Genomic DNA, 21,576 nt, shown 5'->3' with positions numbered 1-21,576 from the left:
ATGAACTGAATTTAGAGAAGCGCAGCATGGATTCAGGCAACTTTGTTAAATCCATCAGAAGTTTTTCTTTCATGTGGATTATTATATTGGTTAAACCAGGATGCCTTCAGATTTTCCCAGATATCCCATGTTAAATTTTGACTTAGGATAACACTGCATCTATATTCACCATTCATCAATGAACAACTCAATTTCTATGAAAAATGTATACAATATTTTATTGACTACTCAAAACATCTCTCTTAAATACAACAGATGTAAAAGAATTTCCTTGTTTGCCACCATATTGAAAACTAGGTGTCGGAACTGTGTGAATATGTTGAAAATCTGTAAAAAACATAAATAATAGAAGAATAAGACACTTGACTTCAAACACCAAACCTGATCTAAGGCTACTTAATTTACCTTTATCAAACTGAGATAACAATTCATTCAAAGTCCAGTTACATGAAGTAATAATAAAGTATCCGTCATCTTTTAACATTTTCAAAACATTTTCTATATATCGCAATCTACATCCATGAGCATCATCTGGATTTAAACTGATTGCGTCATAAGTCCCTTTATCAATGCATACATCATACTTCATGTCTTCATTCAAACATTCTAATATATCCATGACCTGTAAAAGGATTACAAAAGATACATTTTTCGAGTGTTCAAAACTTACTCCAGTTGAAAACGCCTTATGTTTCATATAATCATCATAGTCAGAGAAGGTTACCTCATATGAAATGTCTAAATTATCCTTCTCAGCAACTGATTTTGCTAATTTCACGGCATTTTCAGAATAATCCACACCAGTTAAATTTGAGAAACCTAATTCAGCCTAAACATGGAAGCAGATAAACATTCATTACAACGATTTATTACTGGCTTTTCTCAAAATGTCTTTCAGCTGGCAAAAAAATTGACTCACCAATTCGACTAACATCGCTCCATTGCCACAACCCAAATCGATAACACTCATTTCGGTGTTGATATCTTCACTCTCCTCGATCCAACGTATAACTCGTGACATGCTGTCATAACCAAACCTGAATTATGATTCACCCTAACTGCGTTACAGGCCATATATTTTGTCAAGAAACCACATTATTTCTATAACTACTGAGAACATACCAAACTTCTCCAATATCTCCGCTGTCATTGTAATTGACAAGTTCTTTATCATAAGCATCTTCCCAACTGCAAAGAAATATATTTAGTATCAGTATTTGTTCTAGTCTAGTACCTAGCCGTTGTTCTACAAATAACGTTGTAGGGAACCGTTAACAACGACTGGTATTCAGACTTTTATTTGTTCTATCAGGAATAATTCTTTTTAATCCATGTGTGATTGTGTAATAAACCTAAATATGGCTTCATTCGGGACTTGAGTAGCATAGCCAGGTCTATGAATTTGTCCATATTTCGCAGATATCAGGCAAAAAAATTTTCTATGGATTTCTAAATTGTCAGAATTTCTGTAGATATTTTGGCAAATTATAGTTTTTAGGATTTTCTTGGTCATGAAATTTTAAGGATTTCATCCCCCAGCAACACATATCCTATCATAAAAAATCAAGTCCAAAATGCAGAAGGGGCTATTTTCTGCCTTGGTAGATTATAATCAGTTTGTTGGACTGGTGTCCTGTGATAACCGTAGTGGAGAGTGCCACACACAACGTCAACAAGTGGTACGGGTAGGTCAGACAAAGATTAAATGACTTAGACCGTTAATATTAACCATACTATTCCTTTGTTCCTAATTTAGATGGTGGCAATTCATTATTCGAGGTTTCGATCACAGGATCAGACATCGTTTAGTAACTGTCACGCGTTGTTTGATGATGAAATGATGATTTTGATCAGCTGTAAATTGAATTTTCCTGTAATTCTACACATCTAGGTCAAATTGTCGCATCGAAATTATACACCCGTTATTTCTTTAATACCTGAATGAATACTATCCTAAATAGCAAACCATTTAAATATTTGTCGCATTTTTCTGCATAAAATATTTTTATTTAAGTATTTCCGTGATATCATTAAATTATTTCTAAAAGAATGCTGGTAATATATTATTTGAATTTTGGAAGGCGTATTTTCAAAACGAGGAAACACGGAAGTGTGTGACGTCACAGGTCACGAGACGCCATATTGAGAGAGAGAAGGTGGATTAAAGATTCCTTCGACTGTCGAAATAAACTACGATTTAACTAATTAACTAATTAATTACGACTGGTAAGGTTAATTATTTATACACACCTAAGGTTACCGAATCTATTAATCCAGATATTGATTTACAGGTTGGTCGTGTAATGCTTTGAATGATAAAAGCTTCAGGTGAAAAACAGCTGAGTGGAGTGCGTCCAGAAATGTTAAAAAACTACATTTGGAAAAACACCCATCTCCACCCACAAACTCGTATCCCAGAATCATGGATATTGTTTAGCATATTTGTGAAAATGTTCTTTTTCAGCATAGTTGAGGGTACGCAACTGGATCCAGGACACGAGCAGGCTGAGACATGCTGAGGGGGAGTGTGGTTAATAGTAAATGTAGTAAAACTTACTTTTTGTAATAGAGTATGGGGGAGGGCTTCATCATATAACCAGTTTAGTTGATAAGTGAATTATGTTAGCCTCGTTTCAATCATTACGTGTCAATAGTCTTAGGGAGTTTGTCAAAATGAATACGTAACTTCTGGTCTTACGATCTCAAGTCTTGTACTCTTGAAATGGGCACGCTCACACGCAGTTGCGTAAATGTTGCCCTTCCATTCTTGGTCGGGTTTTGAGCCAAAGCATTCTAGTGTGTAAGAAAAGTAATTCGGGAATACAGTCGATAGGAATCTCGATTACAATGCTCTCTATTTATGGATTGTTTTATTCTAGAATCAGTTAAAACCTGGTCAAAATTTTACCTTTCAAATAATTGAATGTATACTATGTTTTTCTTGTGTCATCACTGACTGATTCATATTTGAATTAAGCAGAGCCTATTTGACTCTGGCTGCCAATGGCCAATTACGTGAAATAGGCCTAATGCATTGAGTATTGGCATGGCTTACTTGTTAGTGACATTTACAGTAGAAATTACTTAAAATCGCTGTTTATCCTCGTATTAGAATTTGTTTCCTCATAACTTCCTTACTCCAGACAAGATGTTTCCCCTGTGGTCCTCCTATCTGTTGCTGGCAATAATCGGTAATTAATCGTTTCAGTAAATTAAGTTAACACAAATCGCCATGACTTCAAGAAAGAAGGTACTATTGAAAGTCATCATCCTCGGTGATAGCGGGTAAGTCAGGGGTTACCATGGTAACATAAGACGTTTAACAGATGGTAGTTATAAGCCTAGTAGAATGTCTGACATCTCTTACCTTTGGGCGTAATCTGTGAAGTCAGTAATGGGGGGGGGGGGTGGAGAAAATTTTTTTTCGTATTTGCACAGCTGCTTCGGGGGATAGTTGCCTGTCGGGTATTTCTCAGAAGTCGCCTTGTTTCTTCTTAGTGGGGTTGATTTCGCTATTAGGATAGATTGTTACGCTCGCAAAATTTCAGCTATCGTCGCATTAGTTGGTTGTGAATTTAATCTTATTTCGGTCATCATGGTTTTCACAATGTTCTAAACAAATATTATCCGTTCGTGATTATATGCACATCTAAAGATTTTGATAATTTTTCTGTACATTTCGTCGAAAATGATTTCTTTTCTTTATCTATTGTCTACTGCCCTGGAACAAGTAACAAGTTATAGTTTGGCCGCAGTTTGATTTCATTGACATACCGGTACACATGATTTCACTATCAGTTATGTTTTTGTGTCATTGGAAAATTCGATTAGCATTAGGATATAACTGAAAACTTGCCAATAAGTGTCAAAGTCTTTAACTATGCGACAAGTGGTTGAGACAGCAGTGTTTGTCCTATTGCTTTCATTTCATAGCAAAATTATAAAACATCTAAACTAAAAAGCTGTTTCTAAACTTCTGCATAAAAAGCTTTTAACCTGACAATCACCTTATTTCGGTTACTCATTTCGCTGCTCATAAATTGGTCATTCTTTTTCAGTGTTGGTAAAACTTCGCTGATGAATCAGTATGTAAATAAAAAGTTCAGTAACCAGTACAAAGCGACCATCGGCGCGGATTTCTTGACCAAAGAAGTGATGGTCGATGATCGCCTAGTCACAATGCAGGTATATATACACGCGTGAATCTATCCAACGAGATGCCAAGGTTGTTTTGATGGTATTTGTTTTACTAACTTATCAATACCGATTCTCATTCAGATCTGGGATACAGCCGGGCAAGAACGTTTTCAGAGTTTGGGAGTAGCGTTTTACAGAGGTGCCGACTGTTGTGTATTAGTATTTGACGTGACCATGCCAAATTCCTTTAAAACGTTAGACAGCTGGAGAGACGAATTCCTCATCCAGGCGAGTCCGCGTGATCCTGACAATTTCCCTTTCGTTGTCATAGGAAACAAAATCGACTTGGAAAATCGAGCGGTATGTACTTGGTACCTAACATTTTTCTTCCTGATTCATGCGTGAAAACACATGAGAAATCCCACATTAATTCAGCCAAAGATGTTAAGTTCTTGAGTGAAAGGTTTATATATTTGAGCTATGTTTCGGCTAAAGACTACTGATGATAGCTAATAGTCTTAAGCTTGAAAGTTGCTTACATGTATAAACCTTTTACTCAAGAACTTAGCATCTTTGGTTGAATTATTATGGGATTTCTCTCCTATTCATTTTACATGGATATTGTGTTCCTTCTCGATTTTGTGGAAAAAACATGATGGAAACAAACTTTTTTTCGTTGCAGGTTTCTACGAAACGCGCCACAAGTTGGTGCAGTAGTAAAGGTGATATCCCTTACTTTGAAACAAGCGCCAAGGAGGCTATCAATGTCGAACAGGCTTTCCAGACCGTCGCGAAGAACGCGCTCGCGCAAGAAACCGAAGTCGAATTATATAATGAATTCCCCGAACAGATAAAGCTGTCAAACGATCAACATAAAGCAAAAGAAGGCTGCAGTTGTTAATAAACATTCACAGACTATTATGATTTAATGGAAAAAAAAACAATCGTTTTCTAATAATGTTGTGCGCTGAGATAGAAAAGATCTTCACCTTAAAGTGATTCGGTTACACTCAAAACTCGATTTTCATTGTACTTTATCAGACAGTCATTCGTTAGTTGTAATGAATACGAAATGATGCGTCAAATCAAACGCTGCGGTAGAAACGAATTTTGATTTTTTTTTGTTTGAAAAAAAATGGGGCCACATTTTTCTTGAAATTAAGAGTCATTCGTAAATGAAGATGATGATGTTGATCTTATTTCCAGTTTAGTATATTTTCTTTCATAACGGGCCATATAGCACTAAAAGAGAGGAGACACGATGTTCAATTCATGAGCTTTGCATTGTATTCGCTGTTGTTAAACTGAATTATAAATATTCTATTATTATTCTATGAGTGTAAGTGATACATCAGATCTAGTCCGAAAGAATCTTATTATCGATATCGATTTTTGATTGGTGCTGATGAACGTACGTATATGTGCTTGAGTAACAGGTTGGGAGAGAAGTACGGTATATTTATTATACAACGAAGTTACGCTTTTACTTGGCTCTTAAATGTTATTATATTTAGTTCGTACTTAAATCAAATGATGCTTGGTTCTAAAGCCAATCTCCTACCGGTGCTACATGGTCCTCTAAACTACTAATTATTTCTGATGACTCTTTAGAGGTTTTGCCGCAACGATAACCAAGCAGACATTACTTTTGTTTGTATGCAAAATTCATGAGATTAGACTCCCCTAATGGCCCATGGATATTGGTAAACTGGTACTGGAAAGGCTAAGGTGTAACTAAACCAAAAACGAGTATTGTTTTCTGCAATAAAGTTTCACAGTGACAAATTGATGTTGCTTCTATTCGAATACTGAGATATTGAATTGTGATATTTATTTGATTGTTGCGAGAAATGTCAATCGAAGACGTGATTGACAAATCGGTAACTTAGTAATTGTGTAATTTTCGCCTTTGATTTTGTTTACTTAATATGCTAAGAAAATGTTATTAACAGTATGCCAAATGTAGTTTCTTTTTCTCGAATGAAAGTCAATCTCCTGCTGTGTTCTTTGAAAAAATATCTTCTGCGCTACGGATAACCTACAGCTTCATCCATGCTGGAAAAAGTTCTCAATAACTTGTTAAAGAAAAGCGTGTTACTATTGAGATTTCACAGTTCATCACACATTTACATCAACTCACTGGGACTATAGAATGTGTTGAAAATTTCCATTGAGGGCTAAATTAACTAACTCTGTTATGGAACGTGATTGTCTTTCTTCAGTGAACATAAACGGCAATGGGTAACACAAAAGTTTCGAATATGATAATATGCCACTTGTAATTACAATGATGATGAATGAATATTATATTTTGTAAATATATATATTCGTATGTGCTGTGTATATATATGAGAACTCCCTGTTTAACGATTGCTAACTATCGAACGATAAGAAAGCAATAGTTACAAACCGTATCATTACAAAAATGATTGAATAAATACCTACATGATAACGAATTTTGTATATTAGTAAAATTGTATGAATAAACCACTTATTAGTATATATAGTATTATATATATATATATAAAAAGATATCATGATTAGACTTTCCTGAAATGTGGAAAGGCAAACGCATGTGTAACCTAAAGAATTGAAGGACGTATTGGGTTATCAAGTTAGTTGGCTGGGCCAGTTTTCGCGCAAAATATGAATGTTCACTTTAAAACTGAACTGTTCGAAGGCGATGCTTTCTGTCAAATTGGGCCCTATTCATTTGTCCATGTAAATTTCATGTGTTTGCTCAAAAGAAATTTGAATGTTTTTAATGAAACGTACAGAAGGATGCTTGCTATCTGCTCGATTTTTCATCTGATATTCTCTTCTAAATCTAGTGGCATAGCCAAGTATTTCATTTGAACAATAACACTATGAATAACAGCACAAATATATTGCTTAATTTCTTGGCCACTTTATTTAAAAGAGTTCGGTTACCATGAAATAAGAACAAATGCAGTTTGAATTTCAATATATTCAAGTACCAGTAATTATTTCGTTGTCCCACCTTATCCGAATCAAGTCCATATGGCAATATATTGTGAAGTATTTTGCTCACTCTTCGTGGAAATGATGATGATGCTGATGATGATGATGAACTTTTGAGACAGGAAACTTTCACTGTAATATATACATATATATATATCTGATAACTTTAAGCATGAACATGTACGATTTCATGGTTTATTGTATTTTTATGATACATGAATATCAAAGTACAAATTGTCAGTCTGATACTGTACAAATATCGATTCAATTCATGCAATAAAAACTGATGAAATTTAAATACGTCTTGTTAATTTCTTCGTTTTGCAGGATTTTTATAGAAAAAGCAGCATAGGAATTTTCTTCTAAAACTAGTGATAGGTCAATCACGAGTGTTCGACTACAGGACTGCTGTGGCTGTGGGGCAGGGGTAGTCAAAGTTGTATCGGGCCCCAGCCTATGTTTGACAGATAGATCAAGAAATGTCCTTAATGGATACAGGTTTGATGGATCGTCCCTGTGGATTTGTTCCCGCCCAGGTGGGCTATGTGTGATGAGCTGTTGCCTTACTCTCCAATTTGACAGTTAAGCCATGTGGGTTTGTTTACAGATGGCGCTGCACGTAACTGGTGAATGACGGCCATGTTGAAAGATTTTTGCTCGTAAATTAGTTGAAAAACACCACAAATAGACGCAATAACAGACGCCCGTGGACTTCCTGGAACGTTTTTCATACGTTCGATAGACAGATAAGTAGTTCAGGATGACCATTTTGCCGAAAAAGAAAGTTTCCAAAGAGAAATCGGAGAAAGAACCGAGTCATTCCGGTGAACACCATCTGAACTCAATACCATCTGATACACGGGTCAGTCATTCGCTGTCTCACGTGAGTAGAGCGAGAAATTCTCCGCCACGGTGGCCTACAGGTCAACTAGATGAAACATTTGCCGGACACGATCCAGGAGGTGTTGGCTCACCCGAAACAAGTGCTGGCAACAAGCGTAGACATCGTACGTCTCCGCATCGGAATACTCGAAAACACAGAAACCATGGTTCATCGCGAGCTGATCGAGTGCAACAGACCTCCACCGCAGGACCAAACAGTTCACCCGTCGTTTTGGATTCAGTTAACAGCGAAGATGAATATGAAACTGAGAAACCGCTGCCAGTCGTCGTCCCTGCTGAACCACAAGAATATGATGCAGAGGTTTGTAGGGGGCCTCCTCATGATCACACAGTGCCTCACTCAACCCCCTACCTTCGCTAACCTGATTTAGTCAAATGTTTTGGGGCGCTTAGAAATAATAATCCTGGGATACCGACACTTGAATACCAAACAAAGCATTTGTTGAATAAATAAACATAGGCGTCATGAGAGAGGGCCATCAGAGCTCTCCAAAATTATCACCACTCTATTTCATGTTGTGCATTTGATAGGAACAAATTTATTCAGCGCTCCACTGCATCCCTTTAGTGGCTGCTCCAGGTGCATCAACATTTTGAAATCTGTGTATGAGAGGCCCCAAATTGTGTATTCCCACTTCAAGAATGATCCCAGCTGGGACATTTATTGCTGATAAGTTTTTTCCTGGGGTATCCTTGGAAAACATTATCAGTCCCAGATTTCGATATTTCTGCCCTGGTTTAAGTCTGTGTATGAACTCAAAGTGTTTTTTATTTGTTTCTCCAGCTTGAGCAATGGTTTACGCGTGTCTTAAAAGAAAAACGAGGTTTCATTATCAAGGAGATGGGCACTGATGGAGCTTGTCTGTTTAGATCAGTTGGTAAGTTCTTATCGCGAAGGCCCATCGCTGCGTGTTTCAATTGAACCAGAAATTGTTCAATCTATCGAATGATCATATTGTTATCTTTTCAGCTGATCAAGTTTATGGGGACCAAGAAATGCATGGGATCGTTCGAAAGCACACTTTAGATTACATAGTAAGTTCTCATTACCCTAGAGTCCACTTTCAGATAACCTGAAAGATTTGTAAATGGGCGCAAAGTGGCGCCACCCTGCCATTACAACACGGACACAGAGTTAACTATTGAATTTATTTCCAGGCTAAAAACCGGGACCATTTTTCGCAATATATAACAGAAGATTTCAACACATATCTAAATCGTAAAAGAATGGATAATTGCCATGGCAACCACATTGAAATGCAGGCTATATCCGAGCTTTTCAATCGCCCTGTTGAAGTTTATCAGTATGGTTCTGGTAAGTTTTATAGTTTATCTTAACAACAAAAATTGACTTGATTTGATTTCGACTTAACAAATCAAAATATTGTTTTCCATTTGCAGAGGCCATAAATACGTTCCATGGATCATATAAGACGGAAGATGTTCCAATTCGAATAAGTTATCATAGAAATACCCATTATAATTCAGTTGTCGATCCGTATCAACCAAGTGTTGGGGTCGGACTTGGCCTGCCAGGATTCCAACCTGGGGTATGTATGAATTATCTCTGCCGTCACTTTTGAGTGACTGTCTCCGCTTTTTTGTGGCAAAGAATTTCATGCCAATAATGGTGCTGATTTTTATGAGTGCGTCAGTTCAACCAGACATGTGCAAGATTACTGCGAAAAACAATATTTTTGATGGTCCATTTTGCTAATCTTCAGTTTTACGATGACCTACTTGGCATTTCAACGGAGATTCCCATTAACGGGATTCCCTATGCATTGTTACATACAATTGAAGCTACGCGCTGCTACAGGAGTCTGGGTGGTAGACTGTTTAGTAACAGATTTATCCTGGCTAAACCAACCAGAACATCATAACATGACAGTTTCCTCACAGCCACCTTTAACAGTGTGGTGGTGGCTAAGACGTGCTCAAAGGTGCTTTAACTTATGGCACTTGGCTTATCGGTAATTAAGTATTTTAAAGGGAGTCGGATCCTGATGACAGGTTAAATACAGAGCAGTTTCTCGCACTAGTTGAAATAGGTCCATATTCAAGACAGGCTACATGTAGGGCAAATCATGTAAAAATGTATCTTTTGTGCTATGGCTGATGCATGAAACTGTACTGGTTGACCTGATCAACTGTAAACATTGTTAAAGATTGTATCTATTAAAAGTAGTTCCATTCATTAAAATTATTCAAATTTCAACTATGGCACTGTATGCGAGCACCTAGATACCCTCTGCTGTTTACATTCCTACAAATCCAGCTGATCCTACAATCAATAATGTTAGTGATTTGTTATTTTCAGCTCGCTGATAGAAACTTAATGAGAGATGCAGTACGCCAATCTGAGGAATTACAAATTGAACAGGTAAAGCTCCTGTTAAACTATTCACCTGAACTCATTTGAATATTTGATTAAGAACTGAGTTAAACTCTTGGCTCGGGGCTTGGAATTAATCACTACAAAGCAGGCTTTAAAAATAGTAATCCTTGCTTCTTTGTGGGCTTATCACTGAAAATTTGAAATATATCAGTATTATTCAATGTTTTGTTAATTTTTTCAGACAATGTTAGCGGACAAATTAAAAGAAACTGATTGGGAGGTGACTCAGGAAACCATTGAAGAGCAGGTGGCACGTGAATCTTATCTGCAATGGTTAAAAGACAATGAAAAACGTGCAAAACATCATTCATCTGTAAGTAATAGATACGTTGATTGAACATTGCTCAATACTTAGAGCAAAATTATGATTGATTGCCATCTTGGTATGAAGTGTATCCTTCAATGAAATGCTGAAGTTTCCAGAAAATCTGTTCGTAACTGCAGTATAGGTCTAAAAAGAAAAGCAACCTTGTCTCTCTTTATCCACTGGGTCATTTTGTAAACTGCACTACGATTTTTAGTCAGTTCATTTGTTATGTTAAGCTCGATCATATTTTTAAAAGAAAATTACCGGGTATGTACTGGGTATATTGGCAGCCGGTCGGGTCAACTTTTTAGCTTGGTAGAAATGAGAAATGAGGTACCGTATCTAATTGGTTTCAGTCTAAGATTGATTCCCAGAGTTTCTGTTTGTTATAATCAAAGCCGCCAACTGTTCCTGACTTTCAGTATTTGTTATTATTCTATAACAAGAAATACTGATTTGTTTGGTGCATCTAGAAATATGAAAGATGTTATGGAATGTCTTACCGTTGATTACTGATTGATTTGAACATTTCCTTTCATATTTCAACGAAATGTCACTGAAAAGAAATTTTTGTTACTGATAGCAATTTTCACGTCTTTTTTCTCTGACTTATAAGAATGTGTTTTATGTTTATATTTGTCAGCCACGTACAGCTAGTGCGACGTGTAGCACGGCAACTGCTTCCTCGTCAACTCGTTCTCCAGATACACGTATGACTATAAGATCTCCGCGCAGTCGTAACAGTCAACAGAACAGTCCCAATCAATTACAGACATCTACTGACGATTTCACATTACCAGTCCCGAATCCAGCTGAACTGCTTACTTCTACTCCAGGTAAACTTAATTCCTTCACCCTTTATATATTCATCTTAAATCCAGGCGCAGATACAAGCCATGTTAGGAAACTGTGATACATGAAGTGCAATTATTTCTCAAAAGTACCCTATATTTTCTTCCAATACCATCTCTAGCTTTAACCTTGATCAGATCAATAGGCCTAATAGTCCTATTGATCTGATCAATCTACCATTCTCTTAAATTTGGAGGAATGTGAGTCCTAATAAATTCAGACAGATTAATCCTCCCACTATACTAATCCTATGTATCCAAGAAGAATTTATAGAATTATGCTTGGCCCATTTTAAGGTTACTGTGAAGTGGATGGTTAGTGAATATAATCAGCGTACTTCACTATGATCTCGCCCCGGATGACTCATTCATTTGATTTTGCCTTTTAAAAGCTAAAACTTGTGATCAACTTGTAGGGTCAGCGATGCATTCCACTAGTGCAGTTGGCTTGTCGAACCATGACATAGGCGCATGTTGCTCCAGTGATGGAGCTATAGGAGGAAGTGGTTTCGGTGAAACAACTTCTTTAATGAATCAATTACCACCCACTATGTTTGGTACGTATTTTTTCTAAGTAAATCTCTTTTAAAAAATCGTATGATTGGCTTGCGTCCAGAAAAAGTAGCGCATTCGTGACCGGCACACATGTTGAATTGTGGGTGGACGGTGCCAGGTTTTGTAGACTGCTTTCTTACAATAATTCATACACTCAGATTGCTGTTATAATCGTAAACAAATAAACCATTCTACTACCAACCTTAGAACCAATTTTGTCGATTAAGACAAGAAGGAATGGTGTAAGAAGGAAAATAAGATTGAAGAAATCTTCAGCGGCATTCATCTACTTGTTTTGCAGGTTTGGCTGAATGGGATGACGATGATATTATAGCGCAGGTTATTGCTCAGTCACAGCAAGAGTATTTGGACACATTGAAGAAAAATGTCTCAAATTCTGGCGGTACAAATAATAAGGACAATGAAACAAAATCATTGAGCTAACATCGATGACTATTATGTTAAAATGAAAACATGGCATAAATAACTATTAAATTAAGTTAATTTGTAAATAATGAGAAATATGAGGTGATATTATTGATATATTCGTGATGTGCCATATTTTGTGGTCCCTTCATATTTATACGCCTATTATTTGATTATTTGAACAGAACACTAGCTGTTGTTGGATTGTTTAATCTTAATTAGCTGGAGTCCCATAGTTACCTTTGATTTCAAAGGAGCTAGATAATAGGATTGTAACAAGTGGACACAGTAATTGGTGGCGTCAAAAACCAATTTAAGAGTAATCCATGAGTATTTCATTCAGCACCACCTCCCTGTGTGAAAAGCACATTGTGGGAGGAGTGATTATGAATGAGCAATTTTCTTAAAATGTTCCCTTCATCACTTGAGATATAAAAGTGTTATATCTCTAAGTGTAATATGTGTCAATGAATGTATTTTACACAGAATGAAATAAAATAACCCTCTCTCTCCTCACTCCCCCTTCATTGTAAGTACATGTATAATCACCTCTTCTAGTCATCATTCAATATTCTTTTTGATATTTGGTTAATTGTGAGCAACTTAGAAACAATATTTGTTTCGATCTTACAACTTATTTGTCAAGGTTCGTTTAGCTGTGAACATTCATAGTAATTGATTATTGGGGATTTTAGTTGTGCATTGAAAGTTCAGTGCTCATGAGATGTAGTGAATGTCATAAACAAGATGAAGCATAGAAGTACACTGTATATGTAGGTGTTTGTATATAACTGATCATCCTGAAAATTGTAAATATTTTTTTCTATTTAATTCTTGTTTATGGCTTTCATTGGATGTCCATAAATTAGGATGGCACGTTCAACCATAGTTCTTTTCTTCTCCATCTGCAATTCATTGTTTCAAGTCCAGACAGGCGTCCCACTTACAAGTTTAGTTTTTATTCACAAGTTGGTGTAATTCTTTATTGATGATCAATGAGCGAATAGGCTACAGTTTCTCCTAAACGGAGAAATGTTGTGGTGCTTTAATTTTTTCTTGAGTTTGTGAATCATGAAAAGTGTTACAATTAAACTACACTCGTAGTAAGTTAAGGATGTTGATTATAAATCTATCGAAATGATGGTGAATATTATCATGAAATTAAAAGTTTTTATTTGTATGAGAAATAATGAGTTAAGTAATGTGTATTTTAACCAATGTGCTAAAATCTTTCTGTTAAACACACATACAATGTAGAAAAGAACATTTTAACCTTTTATGTATGGATTAAATAATGATCCATTCTTTAATTACTATGATTACTTTTTAAGCACGGCGATTTCACTTATTCAACATTTGATTGACAAAATGATCTTCTTTTTATCTTGACTTTCACTATCAATATCTGCGACAAAATACATGTTCAAGTTTATGAAACAGAATAATCTATTTAGTATAAAGCTATTGAAAATAACAGATCGGTTAAATATAGGAAGAGTTGACTGATGATTATGTATTTATAAATTGTTAAAAAAGCAAATAGCATATACATCTAAATGTAAATATCAATAAATAATATGAATTTCAATAAATAATTGTCTAGTGTGTAACTCAAGGGTGTCGATTAATTTGATTTCTGGTTCTGTGGATTCTAGATCGACTCAGCAGTTTTTTTTTTTAAAGATCGTTTTATGATTCAGAGAACAGCCGTGATCGGAGAGAATTTTAATCCGCTCAGTCATATAAAAGCTGTGTCACAGGTGAGTGAATGGTACGTACGCGCCTGCGGTCGGCCCGGACAGAACTATTCTCAATGAAAGGTGTGACAACCATCCGTGTCGAGCCCTTGACCACCGAGTACAAACTCACTCACCGCTAGACAAACACTGTGACTAACTTCTCAGATTATCTGTCACCTAACGGTCACTGTGACACCTGTTCTGCGACAGAAGTCAACATCAACGCATGCGAAACTGTTCGTCGAGAAAGCATTTCTCAGTATCTACAAATCGCTGTTAGCCCACCATGTCGAAATTCGCGACCTCGCCTTGTTTGAGTAAGTACCGGTCGTTTAATTTAGAAATTCAGAGCCTTGTCGAAGTACGCTTTATGTCCGAGAAATCTCTAGGATACAAAGTCATTAAGACCTTTAGTGATTTTCGCACTACAAGTCCACTGAATAAGACAATATATGTCTTGCAAATGATGCATGTTTTTAAACTTTGAAATCACGAATACAAGAACTGTTTAAGGCTAAAAAAGGATACCCTTGTTTCTCCTTTATGTTTAGCTTCGTTGACCCGGCGGTCAGCCGCCTATTATTTTTCTTTTCAAATCATCATATAGCTATTTATGAGACCAGGTAGCTATCAAAATAAACTGATTACACGTTTTCATTGCGGTTTAAAAAATGACCTGGCCGATAAGGAGAAAGGAGGAATCATTAAAGCCTTTAATCCTGCACTACGCGTTCGAATCCATAAAATTCGCGCGATTTTTAAAGCCGAGTTCTTAAATTTGACGATAGATGGCGAACGATATGTGTTAATTACTCCGCGTCCGCCGTCTTTTAGTTAATCATTATACCGTAGATGGCGATAGGGTTTTCGTATTCTATAATATTTTAACAATCGGGAAGAAAATGTCGAGGTTGATAACCAAGAGGATGCATTATCCGAACAATCAAAACAAATGGAACTTACTCGTAGTCATTCGTTATCAAAACTGAGTCAATGTCTTAATACCCGGTATTTAAAACTTGGAGTAGTCAAATCATTACTCAAGCTTCGCTATAGTTTTCAACAAATTGGAAGTTGGAAGTTGGAAGTTTTGTTGGATAGTTTTTTTACGTTCAAAGCAACGTTTCTATTTCTTCAAAGTTCTACCCTTCGAATCCTATAGACGGTCAATCCTAGCGAATCCCATCTGCTAACTTCAAAATGAGACTAGTTTAGCGATGAAAATCATGGGATTAAAGGCTAAAGTATACTTATAGAAGTTAGACACTTTTAGAATTAATAATTAATCATCTATAGTAAATACGAGTCACAAGATTTTCTTAGTCATAAAATGGTTAATTAATGAATTTAAACTGCGTCATTTCTATCTGGAAACAACTTGGCCGACCTCATTGATATTTCATGACGTAGCACATGACTCGAGTATGATGACGTTCACGAGGCATGTGATTATGTTTACATTCCTATTTCTGCCGTTGTTAGTGGCGACACCTGTGCAGCTTAAAATAGACCACCTCGAAGTCGATGTGGGCCCCTAAAATCAGCGATTAAATGAAATAACCATTTTCCACCATTTTTAACAAAAAGCTTATCATCGACCCACTGTACTGCGTGTGACTTTTGATACCCTACTTGAAATCCCATGGCACATTTGAATTTCGGGTTCATATTAATTTCCCGTTAGTTTCTCTCTAGATGAAAAGAAATACAAAAACTGAATTGAAAAAACCAAGAACCGTCTCTTTTTGACTAGGAAATTCCCTAGCCACGTTTAAATGTTTATTTTCCTTTGAATCTGGTAGTGATGGGCGGGGTTCCCGCCATAATCATTCACAGATCGCGCCAACTACTATTGCTTATTGGTTTACTCGGAGGCTAGCCAATATTCATATGCTAATGAGCGAACGGGGTTTTCGCGCCACTACGTAGATGTTGATTGGTTCGTTTTACTAGACTTTCCAGTGTGACCCAATTGTGAGCGCGCTGGCCCTCAGCCAAACCGCGTAAGTCGTGTCGATCGAGACTGTGTGACTAGTAGCGAAAATAGTTCTCTGTCTGTTGATTAAAACTTGTATCATTAGTTAAAAAAATTAGTATCAAAATTATTTACCGAACCAATTTTAAGATTGAGGCTTAACCTATCAAGTTTTTGAAAATATTCTTACATTTTCTTTAAAGAACGCTTCAATCTTGGCACGATTCCAAGGCGCTCTCCACCAGACGCGGATTGATACTAATAGTGTTTCGATTCGGAACGTTTATAGTAGACTACTAGCGAGTGCATTCAAAATTTTGCATCAAAACATTAGCTCGACTCGTAGCGTAAAGACGTGTTGAGCCGAGTGCGTTACTTCGTCAGTCAGTGAGGATTCTAATCACACTCATATATAAGTTAATCGGGATTCTTAAATAATGTTCGCTAAGAAATTTCCTACATTAGGAGTACTTAACGGTGGACTTAACATGAATATCCACGCAGAGAAAGAGAGACCAGGTAAATATTGGGCGGTTTCGATAGTTAAGAGTCGGAGTTAGCGTCTCTTCACAGATTGCCTGATTGGTTTTTTAATTTTTGATTTAGATATTCAGTAAAGAAATTGTTTCTCACTGGAGATAGTTATCAAATGATTAAATGTTTATATTTTCCAATTCCAGTGAAAGACCGAGAAGATCCACAGAAATTGTACAAGCATGGTCGAACTCTTGGATCTGGAGGCTTTGGTACTGTTATTGCTGGTCGAAGGAGAACAGATGGACTACCCGTAAGTAGCTTAACTTAATCCTTAACATAAATTGAGTAACTTCTTGAAGAACAAACGTTACTCCCAAATTTTGAGACAATTGTAAATAGGAAATTGACTTTATTTTTAGGTTGCCATCAAATACATCAAAAAGAACAGAGTTAATGAGTGGGTCCAAATGAATGGTCAGTCAGTTCCATTGGAGGTTTGCTTGATGAAAGAAGTCAACCACGTTCCTGGTGTTATAACGATGTTGGATTATTTTGACAGACCGGACTGTTTTATCATTGTTATGGAGCGACCTGAATCCTGCAAGGATCTATTTGATTACATCACTGAAAATCGCGTTCTCGACGAAGATTCCGCCAAAGACTTTTTCCGACAAGTCGTACACGCGATTATTGACATTCACAGTGCCGGAGTTATTCACAGAGACATTAAAGATGAAAATATCCTAGTGGACTTAAAAACGAATGAACTCAAAATCATAGACTTCGGTTCTGGAGATTTCCTCAAAGATACAGTTTATGTTGATTTTGATGGTGAGTGTCTCAAAAACCAACCATGGATAAAACATACAATGAGCAGCAATAAAACTGAAATGATTGAAAATATTCAAATTTTCAGCCTACTTTTAGTTTCAATATGATGGTAACACATGTTACCGGATAATATAGCCTAGGCCTGCCTACATGTATTAGAATAGTTTCGGTTGGATGTCCTTTGTGAAGTAGACTAGAGCTGTCAGATTAAAATTTTTTTGTTTGCTGGAACTTTAAGCAAATGTAATGTATATTTTGGCAACAGATGAAACTCATAACTTGAGTGGGCCGGAATAAATTCTCTACCTTGGTTTGTTTGGACGAAACAAAATTAATTCAATACCTACTGATATAATTAAAATTGAATGGTAACGTGATAGTTTTGAAAATATTCCATTAACATCTCTATGGGCTCGCGCAAAGCTTGGTAGATAACAACATACAATATCAGTACTGGCAAGTTGCCAGAGTCTCCCACCTATCAATCAATAACTGGCACACATTCAGTACACAGGATTTTAAGCGACATTAATTAATGTCCATGTCTATCCAAACATCCAGAAATTTTGATACTAGGCTATGTTTATCTAGATGGTGGTTAATAAATAATAAAAAATTTTAGTTGAGTTAGAATTAATTAAATTTTAATCTGATAGCCTCTAGTCGAACTCAATTAAACCAACGAAGATTTTTGTTAATGAATGATAGTCTGAATTTCATTAGAAATTTGTTCTTTGTGTATTTTAGGTACGCGGGTTTACAGTCCACCGGAATGGATCAAGTATCACAGATATCACGGACGCTCAGCTACAGTGTGGTCACTCGGTATATTACTGTATGATATGGTGTGTGGAGACATTCCGTTTGAACAAGATGAGCAAATCGTCAGCGCCCGTGTTACATTTAAAGGACTTATTTCTGCAGGTATGTATTACTCCTCTCCATGTAACCTTCATGTCCTCATCTCCCCGACTCGGCGCTGTAGGGATTCCAGAGTGCTGGCTGCTTGCCAAACACGGCTTTCCCGCTGCAGCAGAATTATTGATCTGGCTCAATTTCAGTGGAGACTGTAGCTATAAATATACTAGCAGCTGCTTAGAGATGCAGACTCGGCAATTATACTGTGTTCCACATCATCATACATAGTTCTGTTATTAACGATTATATGTTAAACTCATGGATCCATGTGTTTATATTTTACAGAAGTGAAAGATCTCATTCGAAAATGTTTGTCAGTTCGACCAGGTGATAGACCATCATTAGAAGAAATCTTAGCTCATCCGTGGCTTCAACAAGACAATATACTATCGGAGAAATTAAATCTATGGCAATCTGATGCTAAATCAGACCAATCCAGTACTAGCAGCCAGGAGAGTTTATGAAGATGGTATTCTTAGGATAATTTCTTCTTGGACTTATTTAACTTAAAAAATGCCAAAGACTTGAGCATAAAGATGACAGACAGGCGGGGCCGTCGTCGTGTCCCACTGGAGTCGTCAGCTCGCGTAACTACAATCGTGACCTCAGAGGATTTTACCGTGTAAAAAAGGGACTTGTAACATTCGTCACGCACTCTGGACTTATCCAATCTGAATTTAAGCAAGTGTGAAAGTGGAATAATCGGGACGTTAAATTTGTTGATAGTTGTGTCGCTCGGCGCTGAGTGATATTAACTAACTTTGATGTTTATTGGACGGTCTTCTTTTACTGCTGGGTTTCAGTTGCTGGACTTATAGAAATTATATTCGAATTGAATAATCCGGCGCTCGTGGCTTTTTGCTTGCAAAAACGTGAACTCTTGGAAAGTTTTTATCGTCGACTGGTTTGAAAGAAATTCTTGACTTAAAAAGAAAAACGGGTATTCGGTGTGAAATACCAGAACGGGTTTTAATTGACTTGAAAGTTTAAATTCGTGTTATTGAATTTTATTCTTGATTGGATATTTTATGAGTGAATGACACGGCTCACTCACAAGTTCCTCGGGGTAGTTATCCTCCCAATCGTATGGTGCTATAAAGCTTAAGGACCTTCCACACTTGCGTTTTACCAAGTAGTTGGAAGGCCTGAACGCAATGTTCAACAATGCAACGTGTTCAAATCTAGTTTAATTTTCGTGTTGGCTTTGGTAGCCACCACATTTCTGTGTTGAAGTTAGGGAACGGGTTTTATAACTTGAAAAAGAGACAGTTGTGCGCACTTGTGGTTTCGTATGAAACCGAAGGTGCACTTGCCGATAGATGGAACTATGGGGTTTTAGTTTGAGAATATTCTGGTGCAAAACTTCCCCTCCCCAAGTTTAATTTAATTAAGTGGCAACTGGGACAGTATTAGGTTGTACAGAATAATCTTGACTGTTAGTTATGTATAATTTATTGAGTCTTGACAATAAGGCGCGCCGATCGCTTGTTCGATTCAAAACCATTTGACCAATCTTTGGATGAATGTAATTTTCTTTCATCCATCTTCAAACTTTGCATTCCATTTTGAATCTTGCTGGGGATCAGTCGTCTTTAGATAGTCGGACCTAGATGTATCATTAAATGCTAAATGCCTGCAGTCAACTGGAAAAATTCAGCTACCGCGGAGTGAATAGTAGAATATTTCTGAATAGGATTTGGATGCAATCCAAAATCGATTAGACACTTGAAACTTGTGTTAGTCTGTCTCACGTGATGAAAAATTTTACATTACTAGTCGTTAAAAAAGGATCTAATTTATTGAACTAATGAAATTTCGATCTACTTGAAATGAATGTAAAAAGTTCCAGTTGGCTCCGTGCGCGCGCGTGCATGTAATTGATGTAAATAGGGTGTGAATTAATTTATTTTTGTGATATTAAATAGCTGTATAGATAGATAAGTGCTTGACGCGGCCGCTGTCGGTCTCAGAAGCCAACTGCCAAATGGTGAGTGAGGATACCATTCAAGTGCCATTGATTAAAACTGAAAAATTTGGTACAATTTATAAATATAGCATGTTCACTGCCATTGAAGTTTGAGAGGTGTAGAAAATCGCGCCCCGTCACTGATGTTTTTATCATTATTTTAATTTCTATCAAACGATCAAACAAGATATGACGCTATAATTTGTGTTTAAGAGTAATAATTATATTTAAAAACGGTAGACATTTTTTGTAAAGCGATGAAAAAATAGTCATGGTCATCTTGAGAGCTGGCACTTCATTAAGAGAATGGCTTCACCATTGACTTGTACGTGTATGTATGTGATGTGTGATGTGGTGTGAATATTTTGTAAATATAACTTAAAAAGGTAAAGCATATTTTTATAAGATTGTCTAATAAAATGATTTTTTTGTAAATTAATACGTTTAGTTTCACGAGTTTTGAATGTGGATTATCCTTGGTGAGGGAGTTGGTTATTTTACTTTTGGCGCAGTGGTCACGAGGAATTACGAATTTATTCAGTGGTCGCAAGGAATTTTAGATTCACTCAATTGACTTGTCGAACATGACGTAGCCTATCCTGTGTGATTCTTTTCAACATGCTTTTCAAAGCGACCGAATTCCAGGAATGGAGACACCAGGCGTTGTAAGAGACGCCTTTCGCGTCATCAAATATTTAATTCAAAAATTAAATGCACGCAATTCCTCGCCAGATGTCGTTAGCGGCTTAGCTACTATCTGCGAGCGCTGGAGTGTTTCGATAATCTTTCTTCATCTTGAAATAGAGACCTGATTTTCCTTCGTGTACATTTATATCTACTAGCAAAAACCCTTAGAATTCACAGGTTTTTGTATTCTTTTTTGTTAGTTAAATTTCATATCTTTTCCCCTAGTTTATATATGTATCGATTACTTGATCGGTCTCTGTTCTTTCGTATTCCTGGAGATAACTATTATAGTAAAAACATCGCATTAACTACTAATTGGAGAGCTTGCCTGGTTTGAATTACTACAGGCTCGAGGAAACATTTTCGGACTTAATTTGTTCGTTATTATCCTGGGTTTCTCTCTTTATTATCCAACTTGGGCAAA

General features: G+C 36.6%; 4 protein-coding genes across 7 annotated transcripts; 3 read left to right on the top strand and 1 right to left on the bottom strand.

The window, feature by feature from the left end:
- Window positions 1–217: 217 nt before the first annotated feature.
- On the bottom strand, window positions 218–1,887 carry LOC141901240 (EEF1A lysine methyltransferase 2-like). Its single transcript, XM_074788349.1, has 6 exons — window positions 1,735–1,887; window positions 1,123–1,188; window positions 920–1,037; window positions 725–829; window positions 406–622; window positions 218–327 (listed from the first exon to the last, which is right to left on the bottom strand). Exons 1-6 carry the CDS (start codon window positions 1,800–1,802, stop codon window positions 218–220), a joined length of 684 nt encoding a protein of 227 aa, XP_074644450.1. The 5' UTR covers window positions 1,803–1,887.
- On the top strand, window positions 1,668–7,407 carry LOC141900962 (ras-related protein Rab-7a). 3 transcript variants are annotated; one of them, XM_074787994.1, is made up of 6 exons: window positions 1,668–1,685; window positions 2,082–2,226; window positions 3,209–3,285; window positions 4,059–4,185; window positions 4,279–4,497; window positions 4,820–7,407. In XM_074787994.1, the coding sequence occupies exons 3-6, from the start codon at window positions 3,233–3,235 to the stop codon at window positions 5,036–5,038; spliced, it is 618 nt and encodes a 205-aa protein (XP_074644095.1). In that variant the 5' UTR covers window positions 1,668–1,685; window positions 2,082–2,226; window positions 3,209–3,232; the 3' UTR covers window positions 5,039–7,407. The 3 variants fall into 3 exon arrangements, with proteins under 3 accessions (XP_074644095.1, XP_074644097.1, XP_074644098.1); XM_074787996.1 differs by lacking the exon at window positions 1,668–1,685 and having other exon boundaries at window positions 2,067–2,226; XM_074787997.1 differs by lacking the exons at window positions 1,668–1,685; window positions 2,082–2,226; window positions 3,209–3,285 and adding an exon at window positions 3,430–3,776.
- A 347-nt stretch (window positions 7,408–7,754) lies between these two features.
- Window positions 7,755–14,158, top strand: LOC141901406 (OTU domain-containing protein 5-like). 2 transcript variants are annotated; one of them, XM_074788617.1, is made up of 11 exons: window positions 7,755–8,323; window positions 8,807–8,900; window positions 8,993–9,057; window positions 9,181–9,337; window positions 9,424–9,572; window positions 10,343–10,405; window positions 10,602–10,733; window positions 11,371–11,385; window positions 11,440–11,563; window positions 11,995–12,135; window positions 12,435–14,158. In XM_074788617.1, exons 1-11 carry the CDS (start codon window positions 7,880–7,882, stop codon window positions 12,575–12,577), a joined length of 1,527 nt encoding a protein of 508 aa, XP_074644718.1. In that variant the 5' UTR covers window positions 7,755–7,879; the 3' UTR covers window positions 12,578–14,158. The 2 variants fall into 2 exon arrangements, with proteins under 2 accessions (XP_074644718.1, XP_074644717.1); XM_074788616.1 differs by having other exon boundaries at window positions 11,371–11,563.
- Window positions 14,159–16,568: 2,410 nt separating this feature from the next.
- LOC141901830 (serine/threonine-protein kinase pim-3-like) lies at window positions 16,569–20,904 on the top strand. The gene is made up of 5 exons (XM_074789327.1): window positions 16,569–16,792; window positions 16,954–17,060; window positions 17,170–17,581; window positions 18,329–18,505; window positions 18,785–20,904. The coding sequence occupies exons 1-5, from the start codon at window positions 16,711–16,713 to the stop codon at window positions 18,961–18,963; spliced, it is 957 nt and encodes a 318-aa protein (XP_074645428.1). The 5' UTR covers window positions 16,569–16,710; the 3' UTR covers window positions 18,964–20,904.
- The last annotated feature ends 672 nt before the right edge of the window (window positions 20,905–21,576 follow it).

Source organism: Tubulanus polymorphus, chromosome 3 (assembly GCF_964204645.1).
Source record: "Tubulanus polymorphus chromosome 3, tnTubPoly1.2, whole genome shotgun sequence".
NCBI lineage: Eukaryota > Metazoa > Nemertea > Palaeonemertea > Tubulaniformes > Tubulanidae > Tubulanus > Tubulanus polymorphus.
The sequence above is the reverse complement of the archived record's forward strand: the minus strand, read 5'-3'. Positions and strand labels throughout refer to the sequence as shown.

Excerpts from the sequence above, each read along its gene's own strand:
- LOC141901240 (XM_074788349.1), bottom strand. The coding sequence starts at position 1,802 with ATGTCTGATCCTGTGATCGAAACCTCGAATAATGAATTGCCACCATCT. Across the intron at positions 1,189-1,734 it reads AAATTAGGAACAAAGGAATA|TTGGGAAGATGCTTATGATA; the intron begins GTATGGTTAATA and ends ATTTCTTTGCAG. Across the intron at positions 623-724 it reads ATTTAGACATTTCATATGAG|GTCATGGATATATTAGAATG; the intron begins GTAACCTTCTCT and ends ATCCTTTTACAG.
- LOC141900962 (XM_074787994.1), top strand. The coding sequence starts at position 3,233 with ATGACTTCAAGAAAGAAGGTACTATTGAAAGTCATCATCCTCGGTGAT. Across the intron at positions 4,186-4,278 it reads ATCGCCTAGTCACAATGCAG|ATCTGGGATACAGCCGGGCA; the intron begins GTATATATACAC and ends ATTCTCATTCAG. Across the intron at positions 4,498-4,819 it reads TCGACTTGGAAAATCGAGCG|GTTTCTACGAAACGCGCCAC; the intron begins GTATGTACTTGG and ends TTTTCGTTGCAG.
- LOC141901406 (XM_074788616.1), top strand. The coding sequence starts at position 7,880 with ATGACCATTTTGCCGAAAAAGAAAGTTTCCAAAGAGAAATCGGAGAAA. Across the intron at positions 9,573-10,342 it reads TGCCAGGATTCCAACCTGGG|CTCGCTGATAGAAACTTAAT; the intron begins GTATGTATGAAT and ends TGTTATTTTCAG. Across the intron at positions 11,564-11,994 it reads ACTGCTTACTTCTACTCCAG|GGTCAGCGATGCATTCCACT; the intron begins GTAAACTTAATT and ends ATCAACTTGTAG.
- LOC141901830 (XM_074789327.1), top strand. The coding sequence starts at position 16,711 with ATGTTCGCTAAGAAATTTCCTACATTAGGAGTACTTAACGGTGGACTT. Across the intron at positions 16,793-16,953 it reads CGCAGAGAAAGAGAGACCAG|TGAAAGACCGAGAAGATCCA; the intron begins GTAAATATTGGG and ends TTCCAATTCCAG. Across the intron at positions 18,506-18,784 it reads TAAAGGACTTATTTCTGCAG|AAGTGAAAGATCTCATTCGA; the intron begins GTATGTATTACT and ends TATATTTTACAG.